At 40.7% G+C, this 17,110-nt stretch overlaps 1 protein-coding gene across 3 annotated transcripts; it reads right to left on the minus strand.

The window, feature by feature from the left end:
- Positions 1 to 368: 368 nt before the first annotated feature.
- On the minus strand, positions 369 to 16,990 carry hat1 (histone acetyltransferase 1). 3 transcript variants are annotated; one of them, XM_052493808.1, is made up of 11 exons: positions 16,837 to 16,965; positions 13,476 to 13,547; positions 13,195 to 13,270; positions 12,928 to 13,048; positions 6,194 to 6,373; positions 5,887 to 6,008; positions 5,249 to 5,353; positions 4,711 to 4,817; positions 3,182 to 3,333; positions 2,587 to 2,703; positions 369 to 932 (listed from the first exon to the last, which is right to left on the minus strand). In XM_052493808.1, the coding sequence occupies exons 2-11, from the start codon at positions 13,543 to 13,545 to the stop codon at positions 765 to 767; spliced, it is 1,218 nt and encodes a 405-aa protein (XP_052349768.1). In that variant the 5' UTR covers positions 13,546 to 13,547; positions 16,837 to 16,965; the 3' UTR covers positions 369 to 764. The 3 variants fall into 3 exon arrangements, with proteins under 3 accessions (XP_052349768.1, XP_052349767.1, XP_052349770.1); XM_052493807.1 differs by lacking the exon at positions 16,837 to 16,965 and adding an exon at positions 14,170 to 14,317; XM_052493810.1 differs by lacking the exons at positions 12,928 to 13,048; positions 13,195 to 13,270; positions 13,476 to 13,547 and having other exon boundaries at positions 16,837 to 16,990.
- Positions 16,991 to 17,110: the final 120 nt, after the last annotated feature.

Consider the following 17,110-nt stretch of genomic DNA (forward strand, 5'->3'; position numbering starts at 1 on the left):
AAAGGGCAATCAGAAGTTGCATTAGCCACAAGAGGGTGCCTGAACAAAATTACATCTGTAAATTGATTAGACTAAATAGAGTAACTGATATTGTATAAATGCATATTCAGTCCAGTTGAAATCCACTGTGCTTAAAAGTACAATTTCTGGTACAATCAGGACGCAGTTAACAGTAGGAAGGCATTAAATAGAATACTGTAGTTTACACATTCTTCTCAACATTAATTATTTTAACAGTACAATAGTAGCTACCGGGAAACTGATCACAGAGCAATAATTATTGCATGTAATACATTACCCCAACAACTATAAAACATGTGAATCTGAAATTACACTTTAGAATAGAGTCAATAAAGAGGACAAATCAGTTTGATCAATGTACAAAAAAAACATTTATTTCAGTATGAAGTGCTTCAAAACCAACATGTCTTCAGGAAAAAGCTAGACAGATATTGAAAAAAAAAAAAACCTTTCTCCCTTATTCTCTATATGAAAAGGAGGCATGTTCTGCCCAGCCAGACCGTACGGATGGTGTTCCTATCACCTGTGAATGATTGCCAAATCACTAAAGCTCACACAGCGTGATTACACACATGGGACACAGAGTGGGCCTTCCCCAGGCAGCCAACCAGCTGCACCGCACAGCTCCACCTCTACTGTACATCTAGGACCACCAGTGGAAAGGAGGAAGGGTAGGAGAAGGGGCCAGGGGGGGGGGGGTTGTATTACAGTGGGTAGGCAGGGCTGACATTAGGCCCCCTGGATCAGGCCTGTGCTAGCCTCTCAATGACTCTCCTGTACTCGGCCAGCAGTTCCTGGTAGCTCTTCTCCAGCTCCTCCTGCTGAAGCGCCGTGTCCATCTGACTGATGTGGGATGCCAGCTCCTCTGGCCGCAGACACTTCATCATCTTGGTCATCTCCCGCTGGTTCTTCTAAGTACACACACACACAACAACAACAACAAAATCCACTAGTTAATGCACAGCCTGTGTTTGAAATCCATTGCCCCCCCCCCCCAAGCCTTTGTATAATTAGCTTGTGGTAACCATGTTTCTAAAAAAAAATTTTGAGGCTATTAAATGCTATATGGTATTATGCAAATGCTTCTGTTAAGAGGGGTGTATTTTAGAAGTGTGATACAGTTAGCAGCAGCTTATCTTACATAATGCACATTTAACAGACAAGAGCAAGTTTATATTGAGTATTATTCCTCCTGTGGGTCCTCATTTTGCAGACCTGACAGCATCTCAGCGTCTTAAAGCCAAATAGTCAGAGGGGAGGGAAGAAAATGATTCTGTAATCAAGTCTGCATGAGTGCTGACAGATTCTGGACATGGACCAAGATTCCTCACTTGTGTATTTTGGGGACAATGCTAAAAAGAAGCATGTGTTCACACACGGGCGGGCACACACCCTCTCTCTCTGGGGAATGGGGGATAAGAGAAGCAGAGGTGAGCAGAAACGTGTAACCCTCCGCACATTCAATGAGAGATGGGCTTGCTACAAACCAAACCTCCACAGGAACTGCCTGCTGCATCTGGCCACCAGATCTCTCCACTCTAGAGTCTACAAAGGAATTTCTACTTCCGTTTTCCGCCATACTTTCTTCCTCGTTGGCCTTTTGCCCAAAATGTGCGGTTACACTGCTGACAGCAATCCTCTAATGGTTGCTATGCTGGGTTTCAATAAGACACTCAACAACTACAGGTCATGGAACATGCATAATATGTAAATCAATGTTAGCATGTCAATACAAAATGAGTTGCAGTTTGTTTAAAATCAGATTTCAAAAGCACAGTAACAGTGCTGATATGAAACACGTGCCATTTGGCAAGCAGCTTCTCTAACTGCTTGAATGTGTGATGTCAGCAACCTACTTCCACCTAAATTACCCACCCCCTCAATGACATGCAAATCCTGCATAATGAAACTGCCCTGAATGGAACTGAATCCTGGGGTAACACAACCATGGACGCCTGCCGTGCTCCATTGTATATCCTATAATAAGCTTTTGGTACTCCAGACATTTTCCTGCAACTGGGGAATAATCGTTCTCCTGATTCTGGATAAAGTCACGCAACATAAGTAACAAGACTACATCTTGACAGGCAGTCCAATTCTGATCTTTTCCCACTAATTAGTGTTTTGACCAATCACATTAGAACATTTCACATCAGATCTTTTACAAAGCCGATCTGATTGGTTATAGGACCAATTAATTCAAAACAAAAAAATCAGAATTGGGGTGCCTGTCTAAACACAGCCGAAGTAGCTTTAAGCGGATAAAGTGCACGTCATATTCTTGGCCTCGTTCTCCGCCCTTTCTGAAACCATGTATGTAAAGTCATAAATTGTCAAACACTAAGCACTTGGAGAAGCACTGTATAATCAATTATCAAATCAACTTGATTGATCCTGGTTAAATAGTGTGACTAACAGCCATTAACCACTGATGAAGCCCACAGGGAATTACACAGCCGTTAGCAGGTTGTCTGTACAGTGTAATGCTAACTCCATTGGACTAGAAACTAAAGCACAAGGCGGACGCTACTGGAGAAGCTGCGGCACGCTCTTATAAAAACATACCTTGGTAGGGGCAAATAGCCTCTTTTTGACCTCCAGACGGTAATCCCTTGCTTTCGTCTCATCGCTCATGTCCGTCACCCTCAGACGCAGGATTTCGTACACTCGTCGTGCGTGTTTCTGTAGGCGTAAAAACAGGACAGGGCTATTATTGCCTTTAAAAAGAAACCGTAGTCAGTCTCCTCATCATCTAGAAAAGACTGAGCCAATCCTTAGTAGAGATATTAAGGACCTCCTGGTACAACAGTGCCTGGAGCTTCACACAAGAGCCGAGGCAGAGTTAGAAACAAGCATTTGGTCTTTCCACATCATGGGTAGAAAGCTGTGATAATCATCTACATGCAAGAGGGACACAGGAAACTAGTAATATAAATTGGGTCTAAGTGCAGTAAGATAAGTCAAGCAGGGGCCACTTTTGAAGTGAGTGCCCACTGGTTTAAATGGAATGGTACATTATCCCCTCTAGGACTGGAGAGCCATGGGTTAATGACTGAATTTGTCCATTAATGGTTGTGAAAGTTTAAAAAAAAGCCTTATTAGAAAGTGCAGTAATCAAACATATCCTCCTCTGGGCTCTGTGGATGAAGTTGCTGTTGACCTTGTTGATCTTAAATTTCTCCCTGGCCTCTGTGGCCATGTCGTCACTGAAGCCCAAGGGAAGCTTGTCTGTGGAGAACGATGGCAGTGTTTGGCAAAGCTTGACCAGAACGTAGTCTCTCAGCTTCACATAGTTCTCTGAGGGGTCTTCAGCTGAAGAGAACAAGACGATAATTAAACAAGCTTGGGATTCCATTTAACACTAAACACACATTGCATTAATATTTCCGTTCAGTGTATATCACATAAAATTACATCAAATGTTAGGTATATTCAATTTATACATTTTTAAACGGTTCACATTACCGCACCAACACATCTACGGCTACAGTTTTTAATACGGGCTTATATTCAAGTCCCACTGACTCCTGACACAGTAAAATAATTACACCATTGTCAGACTATGATTGTGGCTGCATATAACAAGCCCAGTACTGCTAAACCTGCTCAAATTTACATATATCCAGCTTCCAGTTTTAGTTGTTGTTGAAAGAATTCAGTGCAGAGCCACATGGAACAAGACCTCCTTCTAGCAGGAGTTGTCCCTCCATGTCCACATTCAAAATAGGAGGGAAAAATAGACAAGAAAAATCAGGGTGCTCCTCTGGACAGGGGAGCTGAGGTGCTTCTGATATTAATGTAATTTGCCTATGCAAAGCAACTACACTGAAGAAAAACACAACATGTAAAGTGTTGGTCCCATGTTTCATGAGCTGAAATAAAAGATCCCAGAAATTCACCATACACTTAAAAAGCTTATTTCTCTCAAATTGTGTACAAATGTGTTTACATGCCTGTCAGTGAGCATTTCTCATTTGCCAAGATAATCCATCCACCTGACAGGTGTGGCATATCAATAAGTCGATTAAACAGCATGATCATTGCACAAGGCCACAAAAAAATGCAATTGTGTCACATAACACAATGCCACAGATGTCTCAAGTTGAGGGAGCGTGCAATTGGCATGCTGACGGCAGGAATGTCCACCAGAGGTGTTCCCATATAATTGAATGTTAGTTTCTCTACCATAAGCCACTTCCAATGTTGTTTTAGAGAATTTAGCAGTACGTTCAACCACCCTCACAACTGCAGACCACGGGGGCCAGCGGTGTGCTGATGTCAACGTTGTGAACAGAGTGCCCCATGGTGACGGTGGGTTTATGGCATAAGCGATAGACAACGAACACAGTTGCATTTTATAGATAGCAATTTGAATGCACAGAAATACCGTGACGAGATCCTGAGGCCCATTGTGAGGCCCCTGTGGGGGGGGTATATTTGATCAGGTGCATATCTCAATTCCCAGTCATATGAAATCCATAGATTAGGGCCTAATATAACTCAGTCAAATCTTTGAAATTGTGGAGTTTATATTTTTGTTCAGCATATTGGTGTGCAACTGCTTTGTATTTTACACTATGCAAATACATGCATGTAATTGTATGTGTGAAACTCTAGCACATAGCCTCCTCCCCAAATTGAAACATAAGATGATGTAAGTAACACAATTAGGTTGATTAACACACACACCTGTAATGTCCTGTACTTTGTGCAAATTGCAGTAGAACATGTGCACTGCCTCCAGCAGCTGGGCTCCATGACCCTCTCCTTGGAACGGCGGCAGGATCAGCATTTGGCTGTTCGGAAGGACACCAGGTCAACATACACAAAGACATGAAAGAACAGCTTCACAGACCTCGCAAACCTAACCCTCTTTCACTTCATACACATGGGGAATCCTTGTAAACGTGATTCAAATTGAAACATGACCAATGTTAAAGACTGAAAAAATAAATTAAAAAAACACTTGACAGAATGATGTACTAATTAAGCGAAAATTGAGGGAGCAATTTTTCACTTGATTATAAGAAACGTAACAAATTGTTATCATGTCCATCAATCCAAATGCTTATTTACAGCCAAAAGCCCCCAAGACACTGATCATTTGGTTGGATACATAAGCCAGTAATTTGGGATTTTTTGTAGGACAAGGGAGACCGAAATGTATAATTTTCCTCTGGTTTTTGGTACAAAAGAATGGGAAGGCACGTGCACCCCTAGCAATTACCTCACACGTGGTCGGGTTTTGTCTGGATACACATAGTAATTATAAACTGTCATGTAGCCAACAGTTGCGAAGAGCGTCTCCCCATCCTTATTGTACTTCTCAAATCTGCAGATAAAACACAAAGACAAGCGGGTCAATTCCAGACACACTCCAAGGCCGCGGCCATTTTCTCCTCTCCATTCTCCGGGTGCCCTTTTTCAGTGTCCACATGCTGGAGCAGCCAGGCCGTCCCGATCCGTACACCTGCTGCAATCGGAATACATTATGCACTTAATTGGAGGACTGCAATTTAGAAGAGGAGATGGGGCTAGACGGGGGAAATCGAGGCCCTCCACATCATTTCAGTCCATTTGCCCATTGTCACTCTTAATAATAGTTGGTTGGCTAAAGAAAACACTGGCAGGGGCTCTTTTTACTGTTTTAGATGTCATTCAGTGTTTCAAAAGACAACAGTGTTCAATTCAGCTCTCGTCCCAAAACATTTTACATCAAGAATTCTCAAATGGCCAGGGAAAATATAAATCAAACTGGTCAGATAAATTGGTGGTGAGCACCTCAAAAAGGAGCCCATAGTTTCTCAGGGAGACAACGAAGGGTTCGGGGGAGAGTGACATTGGCTAAGGAGGGCGGAGACTCACACGAGAAAGAAGTCCCAACGATCGTCGTCCACGTCGATGAAGCTGGCCGTCTCAATGAACCACATGAGGAAGGTCTGCAGGCGCTTGTGGTACTCTCGGAATCCCGGGCACGACAAGTCCACCTAGGGAACACAACACATGGAGAAGGTGCAAGGACAATCAAAGTCATGATAAATAAGCAGATCACCCACTTACACTGAAATAATCTGCAAGTCGTACAGTAGGCATGGAAAGCACTAACATCTGTTGGCCTATACAACAACCTAATGTTTTTGTATATTGTAAGAGCAAGGACTAGCATGTGAACCTTGTGAATCTGGTAGGTAAAGTCTTCTCCCTCCTCCACATTGTGGACGTTGTATGTGTGAAGCAGGGTGCCAAAGGGTTTGAAGTTGGTCTCCTTCTCCAACAATGAGGTGAAGTCGTCCGTGTTGCAACTGAACCCAGCGGGGATGATCTCCCGGATCTTCCCTTCAACATCATCAGGCTGCAGGAAGGAAAGAAAGAGGGTTTAGTAGAACATAAACTCACAGCATCTTGTACACGGAAAAGCAGCCTGGTATTTTATATGCATTGTTCCATTTCTGTTGAAAAGTGTGATTACCAACAAGACACGTTTTTGCTAGGGAGGTCATTTACAATCTTATCACCTTCCAACATACATTTGAAATAACCCCATTTCTTCAACATTTAGCATAGGTCTTTCTAACAGTCATTTCCCCAGAGTACAATGGGTTTGTTCTTTGATATAGTTTCATCATATCGATAACAAAAAATGGCCAAGGTCTTTATTACATGTTTTCATTTTTTTAACCAACTATACTATAGACTAGACAATAATCAGGAAGTGTGTGGACATTTTTCCATTTTCCTCTTCCATATGTAATCACTAACAAGACCTAAAAAAAAAGAAGGTCCTATTGTTCTGTAATTAGGCTATACTCCAGCCCTGATTGACAGAGCACACAAGGAATTAAAGTGGAAGAATACATATTTTGTTCCACAAAAAGGAGAACCATTAGGCAATTAAGACTGTCGGCTGAGTAGACAAGGACCCCCCTTGGTGAAAGAGCACTTAATTGAATAAATTTACTACTTATGTTAAACCATGAATATTTTATCAAGTCCCCACAATAACGTATTTCTGCTTCTCACTGGGCAATAAAATTTAATGAATTGATCTCAACTTAAAAAAGCCTTGGGCATCCATAATAGAGGTCTTTCCTCTAACCCTGGCGAACTCAATCAAATGAATTTGCCCCCATGTTTCAAAGAGCCAGGCAGACAAAGGGCCCCTCCCCCTGGACTTTTTACTCACTAGAATGTGTGCTTGGTTCAGCTGTGATGTTTGCATTGTATCCATTTCCACAAGGATTGACACGAGAACACCTTGTATTAACTTGCTAAGCAGCCCTTTCACACCATTTACATACGTGATGGGTATTACTTCTGTAGAGACCCGTGCTGCTCGCCATTGAAAACAGGGAAATTAAGAAGGCCCGAAAAAAATGCACTACAAAAGGCAAATAGAACAGTGCTAATTCCTCTCCTTTCAGACATCAGCTAATATCCAACTGGAAGTAATGCACCTGCAGCTGAATGCCACTTCACCATTGTAATTGTTCAACTGCATTTCTGAAGAACAAGGAGCTGGCCATGGACAAACAAGTCATATTGTCCAAGGCTCTCTCCTATATACTAGATATTAAATTGCACAATCCGGCATAAAAGAAGCCATAGTTTGGTATAGATGACGCAACAATGCACCTTTAGAACATGTTGTTTAATCTGAAAGCCTTTTATCGTCGGGATATAATTGACCATGTGTACACATCTTATTTAGAGTAGTCAACATGTTGGAGGTAAAAAGGCTGATAACGTGATCTGATTTAGTGTTCTAGTCACAGTGGGGCAAAAAAGTATTTAGTCAGCCACCAATTGTGCAAGTTCTCCCACTTAAAACACTGATAGAGGCCTGTAACTTTCATCATGGGTACACTTCAACTATGACAGACAAAATGAAAAAAAAAATCCAGAAAATCACATTGTAGGATTTTTTATGAATTTATTTGCATATTATGGTGGAAAATAAGTATTTGGTCACCTACAAACAAGCAGGATTTCTGGCTCTCACAGGCCTGTAACTTATTTAAGAGGCTCCTCTGTCCTCCACTCATCCCCTGTATTAATGGCACCTGTTTGAACTTATCAGTATAAAAGACCTGTCCACAACCTCAAACAGTCACACTCCAAACTCCACTATGGCCAAGACCAAAGAGCTGTCAAAGGACACCAGAAACAAATTTGTAGACCTGCACCAGGCTGGGAAGACTGAATCTGCAATAGGTAAGCAGATTGGTTTAAAGAAATCAACTGTTGGAGCAATTATTAGGAAATGGAAGACATTACAAGACCACTGATAATCTCCCTCGATTTGGGGTGGAAACATCATGCTTTGGGGCTGTTTTTCTGCAAAGGGACCAGGACGACTGATACGTATAAAGGAAAGAATGAATGGGGCCATGTACCGTGAGATTTTGAGTGAAAACCTCCTTCCATCAGCAAGGGCATTGAAGATGAAACGTGGCTGGGTCTTTCAGCATGACAATGATCCCAAACACACTGCCCGGGCAATGAAGGAATGGCTTCGTAAGAAGCATTTCAAGGTCCTGGAGTGGCCTAGCCAGTCTCCAGATCTCAACCCCATAGAACATCTTTGGAGGGAGTTGAAAGTCTGTGTTGCCCAGCAACAGCCCCAAAACATCACTGCTCTAGAGGAGATCTGCATGGAGGAATGGGCCAAAATACCAGCAACAGTGTGTGAAAACCTTGTTAAGACTTACAGAAAATGTTTGACCTCTGTCATTGCCAACAAAAGGTATATAATAAAGTATTGAGATAAACTTCTGTTATTGATCAAATTCATTAAAAATCCTACAGTGTAATTTTCTGTATTTCCCCCCCTCATTTTGTCTGTCATAGTTGAAGTGTACCTATGATGAAAATTACAGGCCTCTCTCATATTTTTAAGTGGGAGAACTTGCACAACTGGTGGCTGACAATTATTTTTTGCCCCACAACTTTTCTCAAAGCTCCTCTAAGCAGAAAGCGAGGGGGAATTTAAAAAAAAAAGTTAGCAAAATAGTTCCTCTCTGGGCCCCGAGTGTGATCTAATTAAATGCATTTCCTGTTTAGCGACATGTATAAATAAGGGTGTCGCTGAAGTCCAAGAATTGTAAAAAGATATATATAAATATATTATAATAATAATATTATATATATATTTCTTTTTTACAATTCTTGGACTTCAGCGACACCCTTATTTATACATGTCGCTAAACAGGAAATGCATTCAATTAGATCACACTCGGGGCCCAGAGAGGAACTATTTTGCTAACTAACTTTAAAAAGTTTTTCCCCCCTCGCTTTCTGCTTAGAGAGGAGCTTTGAGAAAAGTTGTAGATCTAACAAATTACCTTTTGTTGTATTCTTTTCCACTCAAAATAATCATTGCCAATGGCGTCAGCCTCAAACTACATATGGCAATAAAAATCCTGACCAGGCATTTGTACGTGTTATCTAGACATTTTACACCTAGGCTAACAGACACCAACTGATTAATTTTTCTCTCCGGATTTTCACTATTGATGCCCAGTATGAAACAATGACTGAGAACAATTTTTTTGGACTGTGTGGAGTCCATCATTATAGCATTTGGCTGGTTTAGGGTTAAGGTGATCACTGACAAGTCTTCCATTGGAGTAGCAGCTGCATGCTGAACACTATCCCACAGCGCCCATCCTCTCCAACTCCCACCAGCTGCACTACACCCAGCCACAGTGAGCACGCACTCACAGACAAGCACTTCAGATGCAGCCTGAACTCTACTGCTCCCTAACTCTACCTCACACCAGCTGCACTAAACCCTTAACGAGGTGGACACTCGTGGGTCAACGCTGGCTTTATCATCAGAAATTATTCAGCCATGCTTTTACTTCCCCGAGTACTATTTAGTAGAGGTCGACCGATTATGATTTTTCAACGCCAATACCAATTATTGGAGGACCAAAAAAAGCCAATACCGATTAAAATCGGCTGATTTTTATTTATTTATTTGTAATAATGACAATTACAACAATACTGAATTAACACTTATTTTAACTTAATATAATACATCAATAAAAATCTATTTAGCCTCAAATAAATAATGAAACATGTTCAATTTGGTTTAAATAATTCAAAATCAAAGTGTTGGAGAAGTGCAATATGTGCCATGTAAAAAAGCTAACGTTTAAGTTCCTTGCTCAGAACATGAGAACATATGAAAGCTGGTGGTTCCTTTTAACATGAGACTTCAATATTCAAAGGTAAGAGGTTTTAGGTTGTTGTTAATATAGTATTTATAGGACTATTTCCCTCTATACCATTTGCATTTCATATACCTTTGTCTATTGGATGTTCTTATAGGCACTATAGTATTGACAGTGTAACAGTATAGCTTCCGTCCCTCTCCTCGCCCATACCTAGGCTCGAAGCAGGAACAGACAACAGCCACACTCGAAGCAGCGTTAAACTATCGCTCCACAAAAGCCATGGCCCTTTCAGAGCAAGGGGAATAACTACTCCAAGTCTCAGAGCGAGTGACGTTTGAAACGCTATTAGCGCACACCCAGCTAACTAGCTAGCCATTTCACATCAGGTACACCAGTCATTAAGCTGATAGGCTTGAAGGCATAAACCGCGCTGTGCTTGTGAAGAGCTGCTGGCAAAACGCACAAAAATGCTGTTTGAATGAATGCTTACGAGCCTGCTGGTGCCTACCATCGCTCAGTCAGACTGCTCTATCAAATCATAGACTTAATTATAACATAATAACACACAGAAATACGAGCCTTTGGTCCTTAATTTGGTAGAATCTGGAAACTATAATTTCGAAAACATAACGTTTATTATTTCAGTGAAATACGAAACTGTTCGGTATTTTATCTAACGGGTGGTATCCCTAAGTCTAAATATTCTTGTTACATTGCAAATCTTCAATGTTATGTAATAATTACGTAAAATTCTGGCAAATTAGTTCGCAATGAGCCAGGCTGCCCAAACTGTTGCATATACCCCAACTCTGCGTGCAATGAACGCAAGAGAAGTGACAATTTCACCTGGTTAATATTGCCTGCTAACCTGGATTTCTTTTAGCTAAATATGCAGGTTTAAAAATATATACTTCTGTGTATTGATTTTAAGAAAGGCATTGGTGTTTATGGTTAGGTACAGTCGCCCAATGATTGTGCTTTTTTCGCAAATGTGCTTTTTTCGCAAATGTGCTTTTTTTCGCAAATGCGCTTTTGTTAAATCATCCCCCAGCGTTGCATTGATTATATGCAACATAGGACATGCTGGATAAACTAGTAATATCAACCAAGTGTAGTTATAACTAGTGATTATGATTGATTGATTGTTTTTTTGCAAGATAAGTTTAATGCTAACTAGCAACTTCCCTTGGCTTCTACTGCATTCGCGTAACAGGCAGGCTCCTCGTGGAGTGCAATGAGAGGCAGGTGGTTAGAGCGTTGGGACTAGTTAACTAACTGTAAGGTTGCAAGATTGGATCCCACGAGCGGACAAAGTGAAACGCTGTTGTTCTGCCCCTGACTGAACAAGGCAGTTAACCTACCGTTCCTAGGCAGTCATTGAAAATAAGAATGTGTTCTTAACTGACTTGCCTAGTTAAATAAAAGGTATATATAAAATAATGAAAAATAATAATAAATCGGAGCCCAAAAATACAGATTTTCGATTGTTATGAAAACGGCACTAATTAATCGGCCATTCCGATTAAAATCGGTCGACCTACACTATTTAGTATTTGGAACAGTATAGACAGTTTTGGAAATACTGAAATAAGAAAACTACTATGGAAAAAAAAGTAGATAAGGAAAAACATTTGCACTGATAACTGATCAGTGTCTAAAAAAGGATATTGCCGCTGCTTTTCTTATATAGAATGTTACTACTGTCAATGCATTTCACATTCAATTCAGCAATTGCTTCCCATTCTGAACATTTTAGTGGAACACAACATTTAGTTTATCCTACTAACAGGCTCCCGAGTGGCGCAGCAGTCTAAGGCACTGCATCACAGTGCTAGAGGCGTCACTACAGACCCTGGTTCGATCCCGAGCTGTATCACAACAGTCCGGAGTACCATAGGGTGGCACAACAATTGGCCCAGGGTCATCTGGGTTAGGTGACAGTTTGTCCTTAACTGACTTGTTAAATCAATTTAAAAAGCGTTCCACCTAGAAATATAGAAATGCTGTAATTATGTAAGTTAACATTGTCTTCTTGATATTGTGTAATAATGAACATCAGCCAAGTCCATACAATGACTAAATGACAATGTGTTAATGCAATGTTACTGCAGCAATTACATCAATGCTTTGTGTAAAGCCAGTGAAGCGTTATTGGCCATTACTTTATAAAGAATAGCTGATGACCAAGAAGACTTTGGCAGAGGTTCCGAACTGTAGTTTGAGTTCATTCCATGCACCAAGTTCTTCAGTGATCGCCCTCATGATAAAAACACACTTATGGGAAACACACCCAAGCAGGACATATTCCATTTCCTGCAGCCTATCACAGAACAACTCAAATCAATGGCTGAGCCAACCCCCCCCCCCCACACACACACACAAACACAGAGAAACATGCACAAAGCAACCCACCGAAAAAGCTCACAAAACAGCTCACCTCAAAACAAAGCAGGCTGGGAAACTGGACAGGTTTCAGAAGAGAGGATACTAGAAGGGTACTGAGGGTGGTTAATCACCTGACCAGGAAAAACTATAGTCTATCATCACCAAGACCCAGAGTCTTCCCTGGTCAAGTCACGTGGTCGAGAAAACCTAATTCACAATATGATGGGGCCCCATCTCTGAATGCCTATAGTTTGACAGGACAGCTCTTTTTTTTAGGTAAACGGAGTCAGTGTTACCGCACTTGGCATAAGTAACAAAGGGCATAATTTCAAACAACTCTTACCTCCACACAATCAAACTTTTCTGTGACTCTGGCTGAGTATTTCACTTTGAAGAGGGTGCTCAGGTTTCCAGCACTGTAGTAGAGCTGAATCTGAAGGCCTTTGTATCCAAAAGCCACCTCACTTAGAAAAAAAAAGTGAATAAATGAGTTAGCATTCACACAATACTGTTATTAACGGTTTAGTCATGCAACCAGAACACAGATGTAGAAATCACATGCAGATGACATTCACACAGACCTCAGGGTTGAATCAGGTTTGATACTCACTCATCACCATAAAGCTGGTGGCTGTACTCTGGATGGAATGTTGTGCTTTCATCCTCCAAATCATCTGCGAAACGGACTGAGATAAATAGTTGTTGTTAATTCTTTGAGTTAGAGGGTGTTGTCAATAGTCAGCCAACATAAAATATTGCATTATGAATATGAAACACTCAGTGTATTCTACCAAACTACAAATTCCAGCGAAAGTAGCTACTTTCTCTCAACATCCTAAACCAAAAGTTTAAGATTACACAAAGCTAAATAAGTAGATGAATGAAACAAACCTAGTTTTAAGCTGATTGCTTCGTTGGTGTCACACTTATATTCTGCCAACTTCTTCTCCATTGGGTTCATCCCTATGGATCAAAACAAACCATTTCTAGCTTCTACATTTACATCATTCTCCATTCTGATTTGAACACCAAGTGGTAAGTTTGCTCGTTAGCAGTAAAGCAAGACAATAGATAGCAACCCTATTCTTGTTTACAAAGGAAGCTAGATTGCTTGCTAGCCAGCCAGCCACTGGCGCTGCATAGCTAGCTAGTTAATCGACCTGCATTGAACATTGAGCTATTGAAGCGACAATAAACACAACATGGTGAAGCATTGCACAACACAGTCAGTCGCTTGCTAGCGTCATTTGCACACCAGTTAGTTACAAGCTATTGCTAACATGCAGTCAAAGATATTATTCTATATGCGATGCAGTTCTACATTCAGGATTTGGCTCGCTTGTGAATAGCCACACCATCATCACTGACTCAGCAAGCTGGCTAGCTTGGGCCAGAGCCTCTGGCTAACAGTTAGCTACCTAGCTAGCTTGTTTGCCATCTGGATTGCCTGTGACAGCAACATACCACGCCCTCAAACTCAAAAAAAGGTAAGCACAGCTGTCATACAACTTGTAATACAAACCATAAGACAGGTTTTGTCCATTTAAATAATTTGTATAACGTAATTGATGTAGCTATTACTTACCCGCCATTTCTGTACACTGTTGCATCTCTGTTGTCGTCAAAGGCCCGCGGAAAATACGCACCAAGAACTTCCTGTTTGTTTACGTATTTCCGCCGCATCTGGTGTATGCGGAAGAAATCCCTTTCTTTTACCATCGCGCTCTCCATCGATTTTTTAGCATACCCTTCCAGCGTGTGCTACACTGTAACCACAAACGATTGCGCATCACCAATCGATGGAAAAAATAGAACACTTCTCTGTACACGTGTACAAGTTATTATTTTACTGATGAGAGGATTTGATGCTGTACCTGTGTTCTATGATATTCTATTATTTTAATTTAATTTTAAATAGGCTACTGGTAGCTTGAACATGTGAATCCTTTTAAAATATACAACTTCATTTCCCCCCATAATTTAACACGAACTATTAACTATTGTTATTTATTTTATTTCTAAACGACCAACCTCCTCACACACACAAAGTTTAAATACAATTTTAAAAATCCTCTGTGGTTTCCCTTTTATACTACTCCCACAAAGAGAGAAAAAACAAAGCGTACTGTCACGAAATGGCCTTAGAACTCCAAGAGGGAAGCACACTATGTTGTGGTAAACAAAATTGACCCTTTAAATGTCCCATTATGACAGTCCATCGCAGACTTAAATGAAGAATTTGAACCTTGAAAATTGTCTTTCAAAAAGTGGATTACAGTACAGTGATAGCTCAATAAAATAAATGGCCTCTCTGGGGGAGAGTGCATGGCTGAACACTGAACTGTGGTAATGCTGTGCTATCATCCCTGCCATGGCAATTCTGTCCTCCAGAAGCACCAATGACTGACCCACACAGTCATGTTTAAGCCACTATAATTTTACCCCTACCTACTACTCTGACAGCACTAGATTATCCCTTTCCTGCAACAACACCTTTTACTCTCTTGCTATGTGTTAGGGTGTCAGTATGGAGGCAATACATGCAGCTTGATCTCTGACCTTTATGAAATATTTCTGGTGGAACCAGAATTTTCTTTCCTGAACTTTTGTCTAGAATTTGTGCAATGTGTAATGTGTAACTTGTTTGTGTCTGTTGATGAAAGACTGAGACTGAAAAACAGCTCCTATCTCCAGGCCATTCGACTGTTAAACAACCATCACCTATAGTAAGAGACAAATATAAACTCACAAAACACCCACAAGCTCACGCACACACACACACACACACACACACACAAACACGCACCCCTCCTCCACATACCCAATCCTCACTGTAATATATCTACTGCTGTACATTTCCTTCTTACTATATATTGTTGGTGTATATATTAGCAAAAATTGTATTTGGATTACTGATACAGTGCTATTTGGGTTGTTAATTGGATTTGTTCTGACATACTTTACTTATTTTTTTTCTAGTTTTTGAATATTTATTTATGTACTTATTTGACGCTAGTAACACAAGTATTTTGCTGCACCCGTTATGACATCTCCACTAAACTGTGTACGCAACCAATAAACGTTGATGTGATCTGTTGCGGCCTATTTACGTTTGTGGGTAGACTGTTTCTCGTTTAAGCTTTATAGATTTTGTATCATTGGGGTAACAGAACATTATCATACAGAGCTTCTTCACAAAGCAGATAATAAAGTATGTTCTTATGCAATAAAAAAAAATCTGTGGATGGTTTTATGATAAATCAAGTATTGAAACCAAAGAGAAAACAAGCCAGACAGTTGCCTTCTCAATTGTATTTTTCATGACATTTCAGATTCCAAGTGCACAAAATCCTTAAAATGAATTTTTTTATTCACCCCCTATAATAGTCCCTGGATACTGGATGGACATGAATAGTAATGCAACATTTGACCCCTGTGCACCTCACTGGAGCTCACATTTCATTAAGATTATAGAAAACGTAAAATAATTTTGGACAGCATAAATTGGAGAGGTTTTCACACAGTGGTCACCGTGCATAAATGTATTTTGCCACCTCCACCAATGAGGAGATGGAGTTTTATTTTAGCCCTTGGCGTCGCAGACGCTCGTTGGCGCGCACGAGCAGTGTGAGTGCAATAATTGAATAACATGGCTTTCTAAATGCATTTTGCGACGCTCACGCTCCTGTCTTGTCAGCATGTTACACTTTGCGCACAGCTAGTGTAGGCTAGTAATCTGATGATTTGTTTTAGTTGAGCATGCATGCTATAAAAAAAACTATCTGCAGGTTCAGATAGCCCACACAGTAGTGCATCATGTTCTTACATGACCACATGAACCATGCCAGACTCTGCTGACAGATAGCCTACTCACATTGCAGACGCTTAAAATACATAATATAAGCCATGATGGATATGTAGGTCTTCTTCAATATTGTCATGCTGTCATCACATAATCAAAAGTTACAGTAGCCAACTGCCTGTGCTGGAACCCAGGCTGCACTCGTGCGCTATCGTGCATAAATGTATTTTGCCCCCACACCAAACGCGCTCACGACACACAGGTTAAAATATCAAAACAAACTCTGAACCAATGACATTAATTTGGGGACAGGTCGAAAAGCATTAAACATGTGTGGCAATTTAGCTAGGTAGCTTGCACTTGCTAGCTAACGTTAATTTGTTCTATTTAGCTAGTTTGCTGTTGCTAGCTAATTTGTCCTGGGATATAAACATTGAGTTGTTATATTACCTGAAATGCACAAGGACGTCTACTCCAACAATTCTGCCAACCGAATCGTTTATAGTCATCTCTCCTCCTTCCAGGCTTTTTCATTTTTGAACTTATATGGTGATCCATCTAAACTTTCATTCTATTACCAGACAACCGGCAACAAAGTTCGTCTTTCAATCAACGTAGGTATAACCAATGAGGAGATGGCGCGTGGGTACCTGCTTCTATAAACCAATGAGGAGATGACTTTCAGCGCGATCTGCGTCAGAAATAGGAACGACTTCTATTTTAG

Source organism: Oncorhynchus keta, chromosome 34 (assembly GCF_023373465.1).
Source record: "Oncorhynchus keta strain PuntledgeMale-10-30-2019 chromosome 34, Oket_V2, whole genome shotgun sequence".
In the NCBI taxonomy this organism is placed as follows: Eukaryota; Metazoa; Chordata; class Actinopteri; order Salmoniformes; family Salmonidae; genus Oncorhynchus; species Oncorhynchus keta.